At 33.9% G+C, this 17,721-nt stretch overlaps 1 protein-coding gene across 4 annotated transcripts in view; it reads left to right on the top strand.

The window, feature by feature from the left end:
• The window catches only part of DUBAI (Deubiquitinating apoptotic inhibitor), a 53,890-nt gene that overhangs the window by 16,361 nt on the left and 19,808 nt on the right, over positions 1-17,721 (top strand). For all 4 annotated transcript variants that reach the window (XM_090104779.1, XM_090104763.1, XM_090104773.1 and 1 more), the window contains 3 exons: positions 2,984-3,142; positions 4,083-4,253; positions 11,970-12,157. In XM_090104779.1, coding sequence (XP_089960905.1) covers positions 2,984-3,142; positions 4,083-4,253; positions 11,970-12,157 — 518 coding nt within the window. The remainder of the gene's footprint in view (positions 1-2,983; positions 3,143-4,082; positions 4,254-11,969; positions 12,158-17,721) is intronic.

Genomic DNA, 17,721 nt, shown 5'->3' with positions numbered 1-17,721 from the left:
CGGGGCGGAATGTAACATTCGTATGAAATACCAAACCTGCATTGTAACTACATTCTGGCCAAATTTAATTATAATTTGTATTTGAATTTGCTCCGTTGAAGCGATGTCAGAATTTGCTTTTGATATTGGTATAGTAATTTGTGATAGAAATGGGTAAAGCCTAGTAGTTGATTGGGTAAAAAAAAATGAATGAACTTTCGGAGAACCAGAGCCAGGTCAGTCCAAACCAAGAGACGGGGCTGAAATAAAGAAGCCATTCATAGACAATTAAACTCAATCCAACGTAGAACTGTCTATACTGCATAACCACACGCATAACGCATTACATCTGTTCATATGTCGACGGTATTGTCAGGGAAGTTTCATGGTTATTTCACGATTCAACTCAATTAGATTCTAGCTCTTGAGAATGTCTACAAGTTTTCAAAGTTTAAATATATGCGTTACAATAATATGTGAATTGTAAAAGAATGTTTAAAATGTCAGCTTTTCGTTTACGCTAGCAATTTTTGCTGTGCTGTTATAGTTTTACTACGAATTTTCTGTTCCTTTTCAATTCGACGTGCACCGGACGTTTGTCTAGTTGTTGGATAAATCCTTTATGTTATTAATTGCGTTAGGAGATCCTGTCTTAGTTATCTATGGACGGTAAACTCGTGTGCAGAACACAATAGAAAATTAATTATTCGATCGCGCGATGTTCGACGACCATGTTAGTTGGAAAACTATTGCATCGCAATTACAAGCGTTGGATTTAAATAGATTTAAATTATTTGTAGGTAAATATAGTGCTCCTGTTAAACAATTTTTTGTGTAATCAACTCTTTTGTTAATTTCTTTACGTAGGTACAATATAGATAACGTCTGCATAAATATATTATAAACAATCTTCATAGCTCATTATGCGAACAACTTTTAGTTGGTAGTTAGCAGGCTGTAAAGTTTTAAACGATGCGTGTTCTATCAAATTTTCTCCTAATATTTTTATTCAAATATCTAGCAGAACACTCAAAACATCAACTACGACGCATAAGTTCTCAACACCTGTTGTATAGTTGATATCGGATATCGATCCTGATCTCGAAATAAACTTCTAAGCGAATCCCACTTGATAGTACAAGCGCGGATACACTTATGATAATAGACTTATTATACAGGGTGGATTAATTTATGTACACCTCGTTTGATGTTTAAATTATTTGTTGCTAAGGTATATCAAAGTAAGGGGTTGGTAAGCTCTTGTATTTACAGTTAACATTTATAAATTACTCTATTGAAACAAGCTAATCTTGCAACTTTTTTGATAATTTTATCCATGTTCGGAGACTATAAACTAAGTCATGCAAAACTGCCGAGAGTTTGTGAAACAGAAGTAGAAATCGAAATAAAAATAGAATTACAGGCAGAAAAAGAAATGGTGCTATAAGTAAACTGTTTATCAAGCCGTTCAATCTATAATTAGATTCATTTTCATTTGCAGTTTGCAAGTGAAATTCCCATATAGACCTCTAGGCCTTCTGTCTCACTCCACCCTTTCATAATATGATTACCCATAAATAATTAGGCCACGATCCAGCCTTTCACTAAACCTAAAGGTGAATTCCGGATGTTTCAAATTGAGTTTTCGATGTTTATTCATGTTAATTATTGAAAGTAGATGCATCTTTAGAATATTTTCGCTGTTTATCGCTCTGTAGCTGATAATTTAAATCTACCTCCATAATTGGTTATTTCAATTATCGTCCTCATCATTAACGTCGCACGTTGTACGCCATTTAAAAACTTATTAAAATTCATAGGACGGAGAAAATTAACCCATAACAATAGCGAAAGAGAGATGTTTTATGTGCAATATTAATAATGATAGTATTTATTTTCTTACTTTTATAAAGTTTACACGGCAACACATCATTTTTGTCACCAAGCAGAACAAATATTAAAATTTTTGTAATTACAGTTGTAGGAGAGATTTTGTGTTTTTAGATAACTAGAACTAAATCAAGTCTAAAAAAATCAGATGAAACTATCAGTTTTTTAAAAGCGTTTTTCAAAAGCTAAGCAAAAATACAGGCGTAGCTCTGCTACACAAAATACGACATAGCCTTCACATCAGATGAGAAATAATGTATTTGGACTGGCCTGTACAACCTTTAGCAGTATTCAGGATGGATAGAATTGTAATATTGGATTTCCGGTGCTACAAATCGGACAAAATGCAGTAGCGAAGCATTTTAAAGTATTTCTAAAGGATAGGTGGTATTGTGTCGATATGAAATAGCCAAGGCGCCGAGTAGTCCGTCTGTCCGTCTTCAGTCACTGTACCTTTAAATTGGCGATCGTAAACTTCGATTCATCAAACGAGGACCTTTTGAGGAAGAATCTTGAAAGTTATATATGTAAAAGTAAATAGCGCACTATAAACTCAAATAGCTTTATAAATTATAATTATTTTAGTACTCATACAGTTCTTGCACCTATTTTTGATAAAAGCTACCGATAAAGAGAAGTATCTTTAGTTTTAAAATATTTATCCTATGTTAGCATTTTCAAGCTATTCGGTTCAGGTCGCATATTTTGTACGATACTGTAGCATTGGAATTTAAAATTTTTTCTTTTTCTACGCGTCGATACTTCGAGGAATTTTATAATAAAGCATTATACACCCTTTTCCTTTGAAAGGATTTTAGACTAGTGCATTCTGAAAAGCTGATTCAATTTTACCCATATATTTTTTCCCGTTATCACAACCGTGTTACACGTGTATTAGAAATACACGGGTATATTTTATTATAACTGTGTAAGTTGAAAATATCACAATTGTATGTATTTCTGTAAAAATACGTATTTAGCTAGCGATCAAAGAGGTCGCTGCGGTAAAGTGAAAGACGCAAGTTAAAGTATTTTTCGCATTTAATAGGTTTCCAAGATTTTATACTTTTCTATTTCTTTTCTCTAGGTTCTATTGTTAAGTATTTGTCCACAGGAGAACGAGCTGTTCGATATATTGATCGAAGTATCGGTTGATAACATCGCGAATCTATTCACGGCCATTAACAATCCGGTGCCGCTTCGGCAGACGGTTGCGGATGTCATCCTTCACGTGCTCGCTTCTTTGCAAGAGTCCGCCGAAGCCTTTGATAGGGTAAGTTATTGTGGTTGCGAATATCCGACGTGTACGCAATTTATATGACGTTGCTATGGCAAACGTTGCGATGTGTGATGGATATATTATGAATTATGGCTACGTCTAGGTGCAGCTTGTTAAAATGAAAACTGACTTCTTTACACTATATTGCAACTAATGTTATAGTGTGTCTGTGGTTATGTCCCTTCTTGATTATTCTATGTCGAATTTCCAAGCATTACATGCATTGAAACTCATTCATCATCCTTACCTGTACTCATAAATCTTGTTACTATTCGAAAGAAGTCGCGGGCGAAATCTAGTGGCTCATATATTAACAAGACTCTAGATCTTAATAAAGAGGAATCTGTTTTGTCTTTATTTCCGAGAGTCGTAATGAATAGCGCTGTCATTTCTTCATTTATGTGAAGATGAAATTTGTTATGAACAGGAGTAGAAGTCACATAAAAGATGTTTATGCAGAAACGAATAAGCGTCTTAATTTCAGCATCCTTACCGAGAATATAAAGGTCTGAGTTTATGCCGAGAAAATCCTGAATTATAAATGCGAAAGTTTTTGAAGATGGATGGATATTTTTTTACTCCTTCACGCAAATACTACTGAACCGATTCCAATGAAATTTGGTATGTTGGTTACTGAAGATCCAGAATAAGACATAGGCTTCTTTTTATCCTGGGTACCGTGAGCGTTTCCACCGGAGATCCCGGGATCCCCACTTTACTTGCGCGGAAGTAGGCCACCGCGAGGTTTTAGTCAGTAGGAGTCTAACATAACCGTACTGCTGCCCCCGAAGCAGTCGGTATTCATGAGAATTTCCTCACGTAAAAAAAAGGCTTCTTTTTATCCTAGAAATCCCACAGAAACGGTTTTCTTTGAAAACGCGGCCGCAGCCGCGGGCGTAAATCAAATTATGTACATTTAAAAATGTTCTCTTAGATATCCCCACACGTGGGCGAAGTGCTAGTGAGCCTGGCCGAGGATAGTGGGCAGTGGAGCCGGCAGCTGCTGCAGAACCTAGTCGACATTCTCACGGCCATGATGAACCACAACATGGAGACTCTGAGAGGCGACAACCTGTACATATTCCGCGATAGATACGCGCACGTGGTGAGTCCCTTTGTGTTTCATTCCTTTTGCGTTTCTTTACGAAAACTTTACAGGCTCACCTTTTCATCCATTATTCGCCCCTAATGCCATTGTTGTTGTACATCGGGACGTGCTACGACACGTTTATGGTATTGATCGAAAAATAAACGTTTTGTAACGTTTTATACGATACGGTGGAACGGACTTATGAATATGTCAGAAGCGAATCATGTTTGACTCGATAATTGACAAGAAATGAGGTTTTCGTTGGATAATGATAGATTTTTCATTTTACGTATGACTGGAAGTCTGGAAGTCGTATGATTTGAAATTTTCAATCGCAAGTCACCCTTGACGGATATTAATTTTGCATGCATGTAGCGTTAGCGTAAGTCTAAGCTTATAAATCCCATTTGGGATTCCGACATAGAAGATGAGAAAATATACAAATGTATTAAGAAAACAAGATTTTTAATGGATTTAAAAGTAGTATTTAACTCCATGGTAAATAATATAAATAGGTCAGTATCTCTGTGACCAATAAATCGCGTTTAAAATCCGCAAAAAAGTCTTTAATTTCTAATTGTATAAAAAATCGCGTCAAATAAAATACTAAACTTAAACTATAGTCTATTTATTTTTTTCGTATATCAATTTAAATCTTAATATCAAAGACAACCATGTCAATTCGCATATAAAATTCCGTTTAAATATATATTATATTATCGTAAAGACATAATGACAATAGTTTAAACCCCACGCAACAGTTTATAAGCGCCCATAGATGAGCGATTAAGTTTAGCGAGTAGCGACAGGGTACATCGATTACGAGTTAATCCACGAATAACAGTTTATTCTAGTTATGTAGTTGTATATCGAAGTTAAAACTGCATTAGAGAAAACCTTATTTTTTAATATTGTTTCATATATAAAAGCAGATATTAATTATCTTGTATGTAACCTACGTAGGTGTCATTAGCTATAATATAAGGTCTACAAACTAATAACATAGAAATGTCAAAGGGCACTGTGAACATGGAATGGAATAATTCGATATAAGGGATGAATATTCAGACCAAAATAAGTTCCAATTTCATCGTATACCAGGGTTATTTCTGTTGTGCTATACTCGAACAGCGCATAACAATGTAACGGAATATCCGCTAGCAGAGATCTACTCGATATAAATTATCATATTGGCATGAAATGAAATGCATAAAATTACTTTAATACTATCCTTACATGTGCTTCATGGTTATTTGCAATTTATCATCGTTATACCGTCGCAGAATAGAAACCTCTTTCCAATTTTGCAATAACCCATTCGAGTGAATACTCTTCCACATCGGTCCGGAATCCAGACAGACAGACAGGACCGAAATCATATGAGCTCTGTGTATTTGAATAGGGAAACCAAAAAAATGCAATACAACTCGATGGTAAATAAAACGGGTGACCGCTTTGTCACTGGGTGTTGACCAAACGGTTGGGTTTACAAAGCCCGCCACACCATGCATCGTTTTTTCTTATAGTAAAACCAAAATAACAGTTTTTTAGGTTTACCTTTAGTGATATTCTAGCAACCTGCTTTGATTTCGTGCGGAGTTAGTAATTGTCACGGTTTTCCAAACAAAGCTTTTTGGATAGGTGTTGTATTCATAAAGCGCATTGCATTCTTTAAAAAAAATAATAAATATAAGAAATAGTATAGTGGAGTGGAGTCATCGGAACAAGTTGTATTTTAATGTAAGTAAATGTTCCATCATTAGTTTTACTCGCGCACGGGTACCTTTAAATTATGAGTACATAGTGGATGCGGCGCCGATACGAAGAGTTACAGAAGTACGGGATTTGGGGTTGAATCTCACGGCTGACCTTTCGTTTCGAGCACATATTACGCAAATTTGTAAAAAAGCGTATAGAAAATTGGGTTTTGTACTCAGGCAGTCACAGGGGTTCACCAACATAACGGTAGTCAAAACCTTATACAATAGTCTTGTCAGAAGCTATTTGGAACACAGTGCGGTCATATGGGCACCGCACGAAGCAAAGTACACGGTTATGTTGGAAAGAGTACAAAATAAATTCATGTGCCACCTGTACATGAAGCTTTATGGCGTATATCCCTTCTATCCCCTAATGTATCCCACACTGTTTGTACTGGGCATGGTGGGGTACAATGAGTTAAGGGTAAGGCGCGAATTTAAGCTGGTGGCATACTTGGTGGGGGTTTTAAGGGGCAAAGAATACAATCCCGGAATATTAAAGGAAATGTATTTAAAGGTTCCAGACCACTATTTAGAAAAAAGAATCTTACCCAATATACTGTATGTACCAGTAGCGAGAACTAATCTTTTAGCCAAATCGCCTCTTATTTGTGCATTTCGTACAATTAACGAATTTCACAATATAATAGATATGTTTTCTTGTAGTTTGAGCGAATTTTCAAAGGTACTACTAAATATATTATGCTATCAGCAGAAATGTTAAGTTTATAAATTATTGAGGCTTAATAGGCTATTCTTGTGTTACAACGTGTTTATTTTTATATTTTTATGAGATATGTTTGTTTTTCTTAATTTATAAAAGAACTCTGTCGAATTAGGTTAACCTGTAATGATAGTTAGTTCTATGTGTGTGTGTAAATAAAAAAATAAAAAATAAAAAAAAAAAAAAATAAATAAATAATACTTTTTAAATTATTCACGACATAGTTCTCCATATCTCATAATGATATGGAGCGTACCCATGAAAGCTCAAGGCGAACTACTTAACGGCGTATTAATTGGAAAGTTCCTCAATAAGAGAGATTATACTAAAACATTTCTAATTAAGAGAAACGGATGTAAAGAAGACTTGTGAACCTTAAAAATTACTTGTCAATCAAGCATAGGTACCTGTATCTATGGTTAGTTATCTAGTACACAAACTAAATTAATGTAAAAAGAATGATGAAAGTTTTAGATTGAAGTTTAAAATATAATTCAGCTGCCATCTTTTGCTCGGTTTACTTTTTGTTTTGAGCACTTCCCGTTTCTTATTTACCTTTAGTAAAATTACATTTTTTGCGTTGCGACTTGCGTCAGAAAACAGGAAATAAGTTTTTAATATCGATTTTCTGTGGGACGTTGAGGACGAGAATAGTTTAATGAAAAGTACCGACTATAACATTTTTTGATGTTTGAGCGACTTTAGCATTTGATCTTATACCGCTTCCTACACGCTATGCTATTTCAAAGTTAGCATTATATAATTACAGCCATTCCATGAAACTATGGATCTCCGAAGAGAGGACGTGATTTCAGTTCTAATTAACTGCAATCGATACGTCATTAGGTGTAAAATATATACTTCTATGAATCGTGTAACTATGTAGTAATAATATTATGTCTTCTGATAAATCTAACTCAAAGCGCCGCTAATTGGCGCATCGCTTCTTAGAAATTGTCATTTTCCGCAACATGCAGAACTCCACCAAGCAATATAGAGGTGTTAAGTCGATATAATTATTAACAGGAGCCATAGAATTTGTGGTGTTTATATTGTGAATGACATTATTCTCAGCTAATTCCAGTATACGAACTTAATGTTCGTAATTTGTTGTGTTTTTCATTAATTGTCATTTATTATGTTACGTAAAGTATGGTTAGAAGGTTTTAAGATTTTATAACGTTTTAGAAAAGAAATCTGAGTAAAATTCGATTTCTTTTGAGATTAAACTATCAGAACGAGATACCCCACCGAGGGTAAGCTTTACAAGTTCTCTGAGAGATGAAAATGGGATATGATATTTTCTTAGGCTTCGATGTCTTTGTAACGTATAAGTTTAAAGACGACTGAAAAAATAATAATATTTAACACTAAAATTAATTTAGAATTAATATTTTAAGTAATATTACTTATTACTGTGCTGAACTCTATAGTATTAAACCGTAACGTAATAATAGGTTCAAAGTATTTCACATACAAATCAATAGTTTGATAATGAACAAACCTAAATTATTCTGCGCCCGATAAAGTATTGTTCATCTTGGTTACATTTTAATTGAAAACATAATTTCGGCCACGGGATTGACAAATGCGTCGCACTAATACGAGTCGTAGTTGATAGTGAGCCCTAGTGACGTGACCGTAAGGTCGCTGCGACTGAATGCAAGCTGAAGTTCAGAAGGCTCAGGCTGGCTGTCTGGATCCGAGCGTGCAGTCGGCCCGGCGCTAACATGCGATAAACACGCTCTGACCGCTCCCGTCCGCACTTTATATCGGCCATTGATCACTATTGCCACTTGAATTATGTATGTAATATTCCTTTTTTATGCACCTTCGATGTTGTGATATTTTAATATTGATGTATTTTTTTGCATTTTTTAAATTTTATTTCCGGTTCTGATTTCCGCCTATTAATGTAAAGACCGATGGCCTTCTAATTATTGATTAATGCTTATTTTAGCTGTCACGTAAAATTTTATTTAAATTGTTTCGATTTATTTAACTTATTATACATTGCAATCGGTGCAATCAGTATCAAAAATAAATAAATAAACTTCAGTTATTTAATCTTAGAATTGGAAAAAAATTCGGCCGGACTTTTTCTGAACTTACCTTTTATGATTTAGGATACAATGCAACTTTCTAGTAAGATTGTTTATCACTTGTTGATTCGGTACTGAGACTTGAGGTGGATTCTTAGTTCTAGCGGTTATTAGAAAGATTCCTTTTCCGTTTTTGCAATGTTATAAAATGTTTATATTTAAATCCTAGGCAGATATAACGTAGATAATTAAGTATATATCATTATGAAAATAAATTTTAGGAACTATTACTATTATTTACATAACTTCAGTGAATCGTCACAATTAAATTTGTATTTGCAATTTACCAATAAATTATTGGAATTGATTAAGAGTGATAAGCTTTGTCTCATTGGTGCGGCATTTGGGAATAGATTTAGCGTTTAAAAAAAAAACATTTTGTCATTCAGGCGGCCCGTCCCATACCTTAGATGCTATGAGGAAACTTTCATTTATTTAAATCCTTTTTCATTGTACCTACTTATATATCTAAAAAAAGGTTAATTGGTATTTCCTACTCTTTATTGTAAATATATTTTTTCTCTTGAAAAGCATGGGCGGTAATTCGTTCGGCGTGAGGGCGTAAACATTTTCTTGATAATTTAATATAATCTCTTAGCCGTCGGAATCTTGTTTTTCTTCACCATTAAAAGGTAGAGTCACATTATTATTTGCTCGAATTGCTCCGATGTGAATCTCATTTATAATATCATGTATGTGAAAGCAGAACTTGGACATTTAAACTTGTAATAAGCATTAGTTACGCTGTCGTTCGTTTTTAATATTCCCTTGCCTTGTTGGTAAATAAAAGAGTTCATAAAACGTGTCACTATTAAAGTTACGGATAGTTCAAATTGCATATTTATTTCATGAAACTTTCTTTTGGAATAAATGGAACGGGAATATGAAATCCTTTTTAAATATCTACTGTGTAATATTAACGTTCAATGTTTTGATTCTCGTTAAATTTATCTGTTACAAGTTGTTATTCGCTGAATTGTGAAGAATTCATTGGATCATGTTGAAGTACAATTTTTAGGAAATGTACGTGTTTTGTAAACGCTAACGATTTTCGATATTTCTGTTGAGGTAGTATAACACAACTAGTATAGCACTTTAATTTAATGAGCATAAATGCACCACCCATTACTTTGTTGTCAAAGGAAAAAGTGATGTACAACGTGTGGTTCATAATGCCGCCTTACCACGAGTTAAAGGAAAACATTGCTTTATGAATATGAATAATTAGCTAAATTACTGTCATATTAGGTACCCTGATTTTCAACGAAATATATATATTCAGAGTTTGCACTAAAAGGTTATATTAATTAATGCAGTTGCAGACGTCCGACTATTTTGTTTGCTCTTCACTTCTTGTTTTATAAGTAAAAGAACTGCTTTAGAATCTTCCTCTTGGTTCTCTTGAGATATTAAAAGGGCTGCAAAGTGATTTTATTGGTTTTATTTTTTCTGATTAAATAAAAAGATTTAATTCGTTAGTGTAAGCATGCCTTATAACTTCGATTTACAAAATCCCCCGCTTCGCTTCCTACGTACTATTTTATAAGAGCTAATTTTCTTTGCCTCGAAGCCAGATTCCACCTACGAGAAGGGATTACAAGACTTCTTGTCACAATAAATAAATACATCGAAAACAATTGTGTATAAATGATATTTCTGCGCTTAAATGTTAAGTTTAAGCAAACATTACTATACGTTTTTTTAGTTGAAATGAAATGTAAGTACTTACCTAATTGTTTTTATCATAAATTATTGTAATGTGCGATTGATTGTACGCTTGAGCCTAGATACATTCCTCGAATTCTTATACGCTACAGTACTTTGATAATATTTCTTAAGTCATCCGTCGCTACAGCGCACTTTTAAGCACTATTCTTGGGATAAGATGAGTTAAATTGTGTTGTTCTCTTTATATTTTCCGTATAAAAGTCTTCGAACAGATCCGGATATATCGAATAAGTGCTATTTGTATTTGATATCGTTTCTTATTTCTTTGTTTGTTTGAATAGACTCATAGAACGTGAATGATAAAATCACAGGGCTTTATTGAAAAGGCTTTTCGAAACTGGTCCTTAATATGGCCAAAACGGTGATTTATTATTATGTGAAATGACCGCTTGCGTCAATTACTACCAAGCTACATATATACGTCCTATGATTTCTTCTAAACTAGCGCTTACTCAAAAAAGTTCTATGATTTCTTCTGAAGTAGCGCTTACTTTAAAAGGATTTACAGTTTTCTATAAATAACTTTTACCTGGTAATTACGTAAAACGGAATATTCGTGGTATGCGGTACAAACCGCCTACGCAACAATTAGTTGCAAATCTGTTATCAACCTCTAATCTCATCTGAGATCTCGATTGGATTTCAGGATAGGATGGGTTAAAGATATCAATTATGTATCGGTTATAGGTAGGATCATCAATTTATTATATAATACTAGCGGTCCGCCCCGGCTTCGCCCGTGGTACATATGAAAAATAGATGTTGGCCGATTCTCAGACTTACCCGATATGCACAGAAAATTTCATGAGAATCGGTCCACCCGTTTCGGAGGAGTATGCAGACTAACATTGTGACACGAGAATTTTATATATAAGACGAGAATTTTATATATAAGATTATCTACAATTAAATATTATAACGAAAACAAAAGCATATACGCATATCATTTGCATTTCCCACATTTGTATAATGATATAAACAGTTCTATTTGAAATCTATAGCTGGAAAAACATGGTCAAGGAAAGCTATCGACAGAATAGAGTGGAGGAAGATGGAGGAGGCCTTTGCCAGGATTGGGCAAACAGACCGTGTTGTTGGTGTCATTGACTCATCAGAGTCGTCAGAATAAGTGTTTAATATTATGTATCATATTTTGCGTCTGAATAAAGGCTTATATTATATTATTATTTGAAATCAATTTTTTTTTTATGTAATGTCCCTTCAACATCACAATATGATTGTGTTTAGGAACAGCTTTGTACCGGCCTGTGGAAATGAAATGGCAATCTTCGGAAACAAAGTGAGCGTACAAATAGGGTTCGCGTTCTGCGTCGCGAAAACGTATCTTCTGGGTTGTGTGTTTGCAAACATCGAGGTATATCGATTTAAATAGATTAAAATAATCTTTTTGTCGCAGATCCAATGCTTGGAGCGTCATATGGCATCTGGCGAATGTGAGCTATTGCAACTTCAGCCGTGGAAAACCCGTAAAGTTGGACAACCAAGTATGGAGGCCAAGACGCCCGTCCGGAAAGTGGGGTTGCTCAATCTGGGCAACACCTGCTACATGAACAGCGTGATGCAAGCCCTCCTGGTCGCGAGGCAGTAAGTATACTCCTATATACATAACTTTATCGTATTACGTGTGATGCGCTCAGCAAATGTATACAAATTATGTCGACCTACGCGAAAATATCTGTTTCCCGATAAACTTCAGCTACAATTCGGTGTAACCGTTTGAAATGTTATGCACGTGTACTCTAATGATATCGATTCTGGGATGTCGATGCTGCACGGTAAAAGGTATTAATTTTCTCTTTGCTACAAATTAAATATTCGCGGAAATTTATGACAACCTGTGCAATCAAGTCCATTCTATGAATCCTTTTAAAGTTTAAAGCTTTGCTTTAATCTTGCTTCGAAATGAAAATGCTTGGAATCAAAGTTATTTTCTTGCACGAGACAATTGTTCATTTATGAATGCCTTTAAATTGTTATTTCTGTTATATAACTGTTTTATAATTTTAATCATCTATTATATCCGGATTAAGGTGACTCAATTGTTTACAGTGTGAGACTCGGTTAAAATTTGACTTTGTTTTGGTTAAGTTGGATAGATGGTCTATATCTGTTCGATATAGTATAATATCACGTAATCTGGTTTATTAGGCCATTTACGTTATGTTTTATTTTGCTGCTGTTTCTCCAACGGTAAGGCTATTTGATAAATTGAATAGACTGTACAGCGCTGCTAATAGGAGGCGACGAATTCCATTTGAGTTTAAATATTTTGCCTTTGAGCTTAAAAGCATCGTGTGGACGCCATTAAACTAACCTCTATCGACAGTAGCTGATTTGCTTTATAGCGTCGTGGACTCGTTATCTCTTTGCGAAAGACGACTCCCTTGTATTCAATATATGTATTAGTGTACACCTGACATAAATCAGCGGAGTCAACTGAAATGCAATGTACATTACAGTTTTGAAACTCGTAAACTAGTTCATTTTCGAGAGCGACTTTGCGACGACAATTTTGACCACAGACAGTTTTAGGCTTGTGTCGGATGTTACGTATCTAAAACTAGAAATTTAATATGAAAATGCATAGTGCTTAGTTGTAAAACAGTACAACTACTGAAATTGAAATACCTTGAATAGCCCGCGTTGAAATTCCAATATCCGTACCGAACTTTAATTCAATTGTTTTATCTCTAAAAGATGGAGTGAATGTGATAATTTTGTTGTTGTTTTTTTACGTCGATAAAAGGCTGTACGAGCGGACGCCTCAGGCCTGCCGAACGACGTCTATTAGCATCACCGGCGATTAGTTGCGAATGTGTTGCCAAATAAAATTGTCGTCTCCCCGGGTGGGACGGTGCGAGCGGAAGGGTTAAGGGATATAATATATTGGCCTCCGGCTCTTTCGTCATGCGAAAGGCACGTGAGCACCACCACTCCTGGGGGTGCGGTAATCCCTCGATGCGAGAGCACCTAATTTGCACCCGAACTGTCGTTAATACAATTATTGCTTTGACGCTATTGTTTCCTTGTACTTTTTTATTTGCGACGGTTTCGCTCCTGCCTTTTTACCATTTTAATTTGCTTTGTTTATGTGCACAGTTTTGTGTGTGTGTTCTGCCTGTTGCTGTTTTAATTATGTTGCAATATTTACTTATTTCATTTATACATTTATTTGTTTACGAACGCAAAGCGAATAATAATATTATTGAACAAAAGCGAATGAAAATATACAGTTCCGTCGGGTTTTTCCTTTATTTATTTGGAATATTTCACTCATTCTCTATGAAAAGAGACTCTATATAATTGGATTGAGCAAAACATGGTATTGTTATACCTATAAAATAATAACACATGTGTATTTGCGAATTTATTAAAACCCTTGGAAGTCTTATTGTAACCGCAATATTGTACGAGGACTCTTATATAAGCATTATTACAACGATAATACATATTCTCATGCATACAAGCCTTTATAATATTCTCTGCATCTCCAATAGTATATTATAATTGTATTTGGCGATAATTTGATATAACTACGATATCCGTGATTTGTGGTGGGAAGGGAAATACGGAGAAGTGAAATTCACAAGTGTACTAGTTGAAATTGCAAATTTGGGTTTCATAAATTAAATTTATAAATTTCATTTAATCTGTATGTTATCTACTATCGATTATCTAGCTTAGAGACGAAGGTCTACGTACATAAAAATTATTTCGAAACCAACGAAATGACGTATGTTCATTCATTGAAACATTTCATGCGATAGTAGTCTGTGCTCTATTTTTAAAAGTCATTACTCTTTTTGTTTCATACGAAAGCGTAATCAAATAACCACAGAACAGTAAAAACAAATAAAAGTGTGATGTGGGCGTGGCCCACGTGTCACAAGTAAGGTAAGATCACCTAACTTGCTCTCAGTTGTGCGCAGAAAAATATTCGAGTCGGTTGTCAGCTGTCAAACCTTTTTTCCATATTTATTCATTAATTAGGACGTGTTGTTCAGTATTAGAGTGCAAAAATGATAGCAGACGAAATAATATCAGCAATGGAGGCATTTCATACCATCGGTAAGTCTTATTTTTATTTATTTTACATATATTTTATGTTATAACTTCGCTTGTCGTAATTTGTCAAAATTGTACACAAATATCTAGTCAAAATGAACCTTAACCCATAAGAAATTAATACTATTATAGATTGAACAGCAAACAAGACTTTCTAGAATATTATTGCAATAAACAAACGAATGTTGGTTTAGTGATGCTTGTGGCGCATATCGACAGTATCGATACTTTAGAAAAGACAAACATTATAAATATTAAATTTTATTTTATTTTTCCTTAGCTTTCATTTGTCCAATTTATTTTATAGATTTCCCAAAGAGGCTTATTTAAAAGAGAAATGGATAAATGCAACGTGACGAGTTAACTGGATGTCGAACAGCACTAAGCAGTCTAACAAAGGCCACCGATACATCAAACCTACAGCAGTTCAAGATTTAAAATAATGCATATTTTCTGTTTGTATTTTGTAAATATAGATTTATACTATTCTATTCCGTTTTTTATTTAATAATAATAATATGAAAAGACGTACTTAGTAGTAATAAACATACTCCAAAATGTGACGCATTATACTATACTCATATAATAGAAAGAAAAAAAAATGCACAAAAAAATATTTATTTGTGAATTATCGATAACAAGGCTGACATCCCTTAGAGCATAGCATCAGATAAATATCAACTTAATGTCATTAATGTTGAGTGACACAAATTTCAACCTTATCTCTATGTGTTGAGGTTCAAAGTTATATCTATCGAAAACTAACGCCCTCTGTTGTGGAGTAGCCGAATGTTTTCGAATTTGGAATTTCTGAGCAATGAGAAACAAAACAGCTAAAATACCTAGGGATGTTATACTAAAATAAACCGTAACATGGTACGTTAGGGTACATATTGAAATGCTGAATTTATAACCTAAGTCAGTTTCTACTCAAATTAAGCTGTCCAATCAAAGACATAGTTTACTTGTAGTGTACTGTATAACTATCGGTTTAAATGTGTGGGTTTGGCGACACTGGTTTTCATACTAATATGACAATAAAGCACTTCTATATGTTTTTACTGTTCTGTGCAAATAACGAAATAATAATACAGATTATATGTAACTTTATTCTCTGATTTATGAATTGAATGATGAATGTATCGAAAATTAAAACATGTACGTTTTGTTCCTCTGATACCAGGTTGATTCTATTACATGACCGCATATGCTGTAAATTATTTGGAATATTGGCTAAAATATTAATAAAGCGTACATAATTAAATTAATTTAATATAAAAGCTTTTGTTATGGACGGTCTTTGTCGAGTGAATGTACGTCCACTTTTTAATAACATTCTTTACTGAGAATAAAAATTGTTTGTCTGTTTTCTCTTTGCGAAGTGTCTCTTGCAAGACTTTGTTATATTAGTGTCAATTTAAAAATGGTATACCAAAGAATTTTGCAATAAAGTCTCTATTATATAGACGATGCACTACAGTTCCCTGTTTCAAAGTAGGTATAATTAGTTTGACAGAATATTAAACGGAGAAAAATCACTCATGATAAATAAAAATCAATACCTAAATTCTAAGCTTACATTTGAAGCTAGTTTTTTGAATATCATTCAAATACAGGTATTTTAGATATCCATATGTTATGATATAACCGTTTGATTTTAAAAGCACAATCATAACTTCCGGTTCTTAAAAAATTGTATTTCGATGTGCAAAGTGCAAAATATTTGTATATATCAAAGCAATACAGAACCCCCTCTCAAAGACTTACTCAAACAGAATCTTGGCTACTACGAGCTTTCTCAAAAAAGTATATACTTAAAATGTTCCGAATAGTTATGGGCAACTAACCTACCAAATGATCATGCGTCATTTCTGGATTTCTTATAAAAACATCTCCAGTTAATAAAGTCCCAGATTTCTTATCTTTATATATAAAAATGAATCGCAAAATGTGTTGGTAAGCGCATAACTCGAGAACGGCTGAACCGATTTCGATAATTCTTTTTTTATTATATTCCTTGAAGTACGAGGATGGTTTTTATGTAGAGAAAACGTAAATATGTACCACGGGCGAAGCCGGGGCGGACCGCTAGTAATATATATATAAGATATATTATTGAGGATTTTCAATGAAAACCAATTTGTTTCTCTGAAAATACAAAGTTTTTATTTTAATAGTTTCACAATTTTAAAATACAAGCAGTTTGTTACTACAACAACTATTCTCACCTGAAAATACAAAGAAACGACATTTAAAGTCCACATATAATAATAAATCCCCAATTATATCCCTTGCACATTGTTGCACACCAACACACAATACTTTTATCCTTTCTCGCCATTTTGTCTTACCGCTACGTCAATCCGAAAATCATATGAACGCGCGAAGCGCGGCAAATTTGAATATGGATGAAATGTTATTTCATTACATCTCCCCCCCCAAAAGTGAAAATTCTAAATAATATATCTATATCCTAAACGTAATCTTCATATTATTCTGCTGTTACTGGTTGTAATTTAGTTATGTGAAATAGTGTTGATTCTGTTTTTCTATTTCCGGTGTCAATCCTATAGATGGAGTTTGATATTTTCTCCAAAATCTTGAAAGGGCCTATTAATAGTTCGTCTAATTTTTTTCTATTTAATCTGTTTCCATTCTCCACATATACATCGCTCCCTATTTGTAATTCTAGCGGTTTTCTATTTCTGTCAAATATTTTCTTGTTGTAATTGTGGGATTTTATTGTATTCTCTAATGCTAATCTTCTATCTGCAATCCACTTGTCTTCCTTTTGTATTGTTTTAATTTCGTTTGGTAGAATAGTGACATTTGTACCATCAAGTAAGTATTTTGGTGCAAATCCTGTAACTGAGTGTTCCGTTTCATTATATTTCTGTATACATTCTCTTGCTACTGTTGTCCATGTTTTCTTGTTATTTTTCTCATTTATTCTGCATCTTATTTTATTGACTATTGTTTGATTTAATCTTTCGTTCAAGCCATTCGAGAATGGTGTATTGACTGCTGTAAATATTAATGTAATGTTGTTTTCCTGTAAATATTGTTTAAATTCTCTGGAGTTG

Source organism: Colias eurytheme, chromosome 1 (genome assembly GCF_061535395.1).
Source record: "Colias eurytheme isolate Ceu_HAF_F1 chromosome 1, ilColEury1 Martin Lab GWU primary, whole genome shotgun sequence".
Classification (NCBI taxonomy): domain Eukaryota; kingdom Metazoa; phylum Arthropoda; class Insecta; order Lepidoptera; family Pieridae; genus Colias; species Colias eurytheme.
This window is presented reverse-complemented; position numbering and strand designations above follow the sequence as displayed.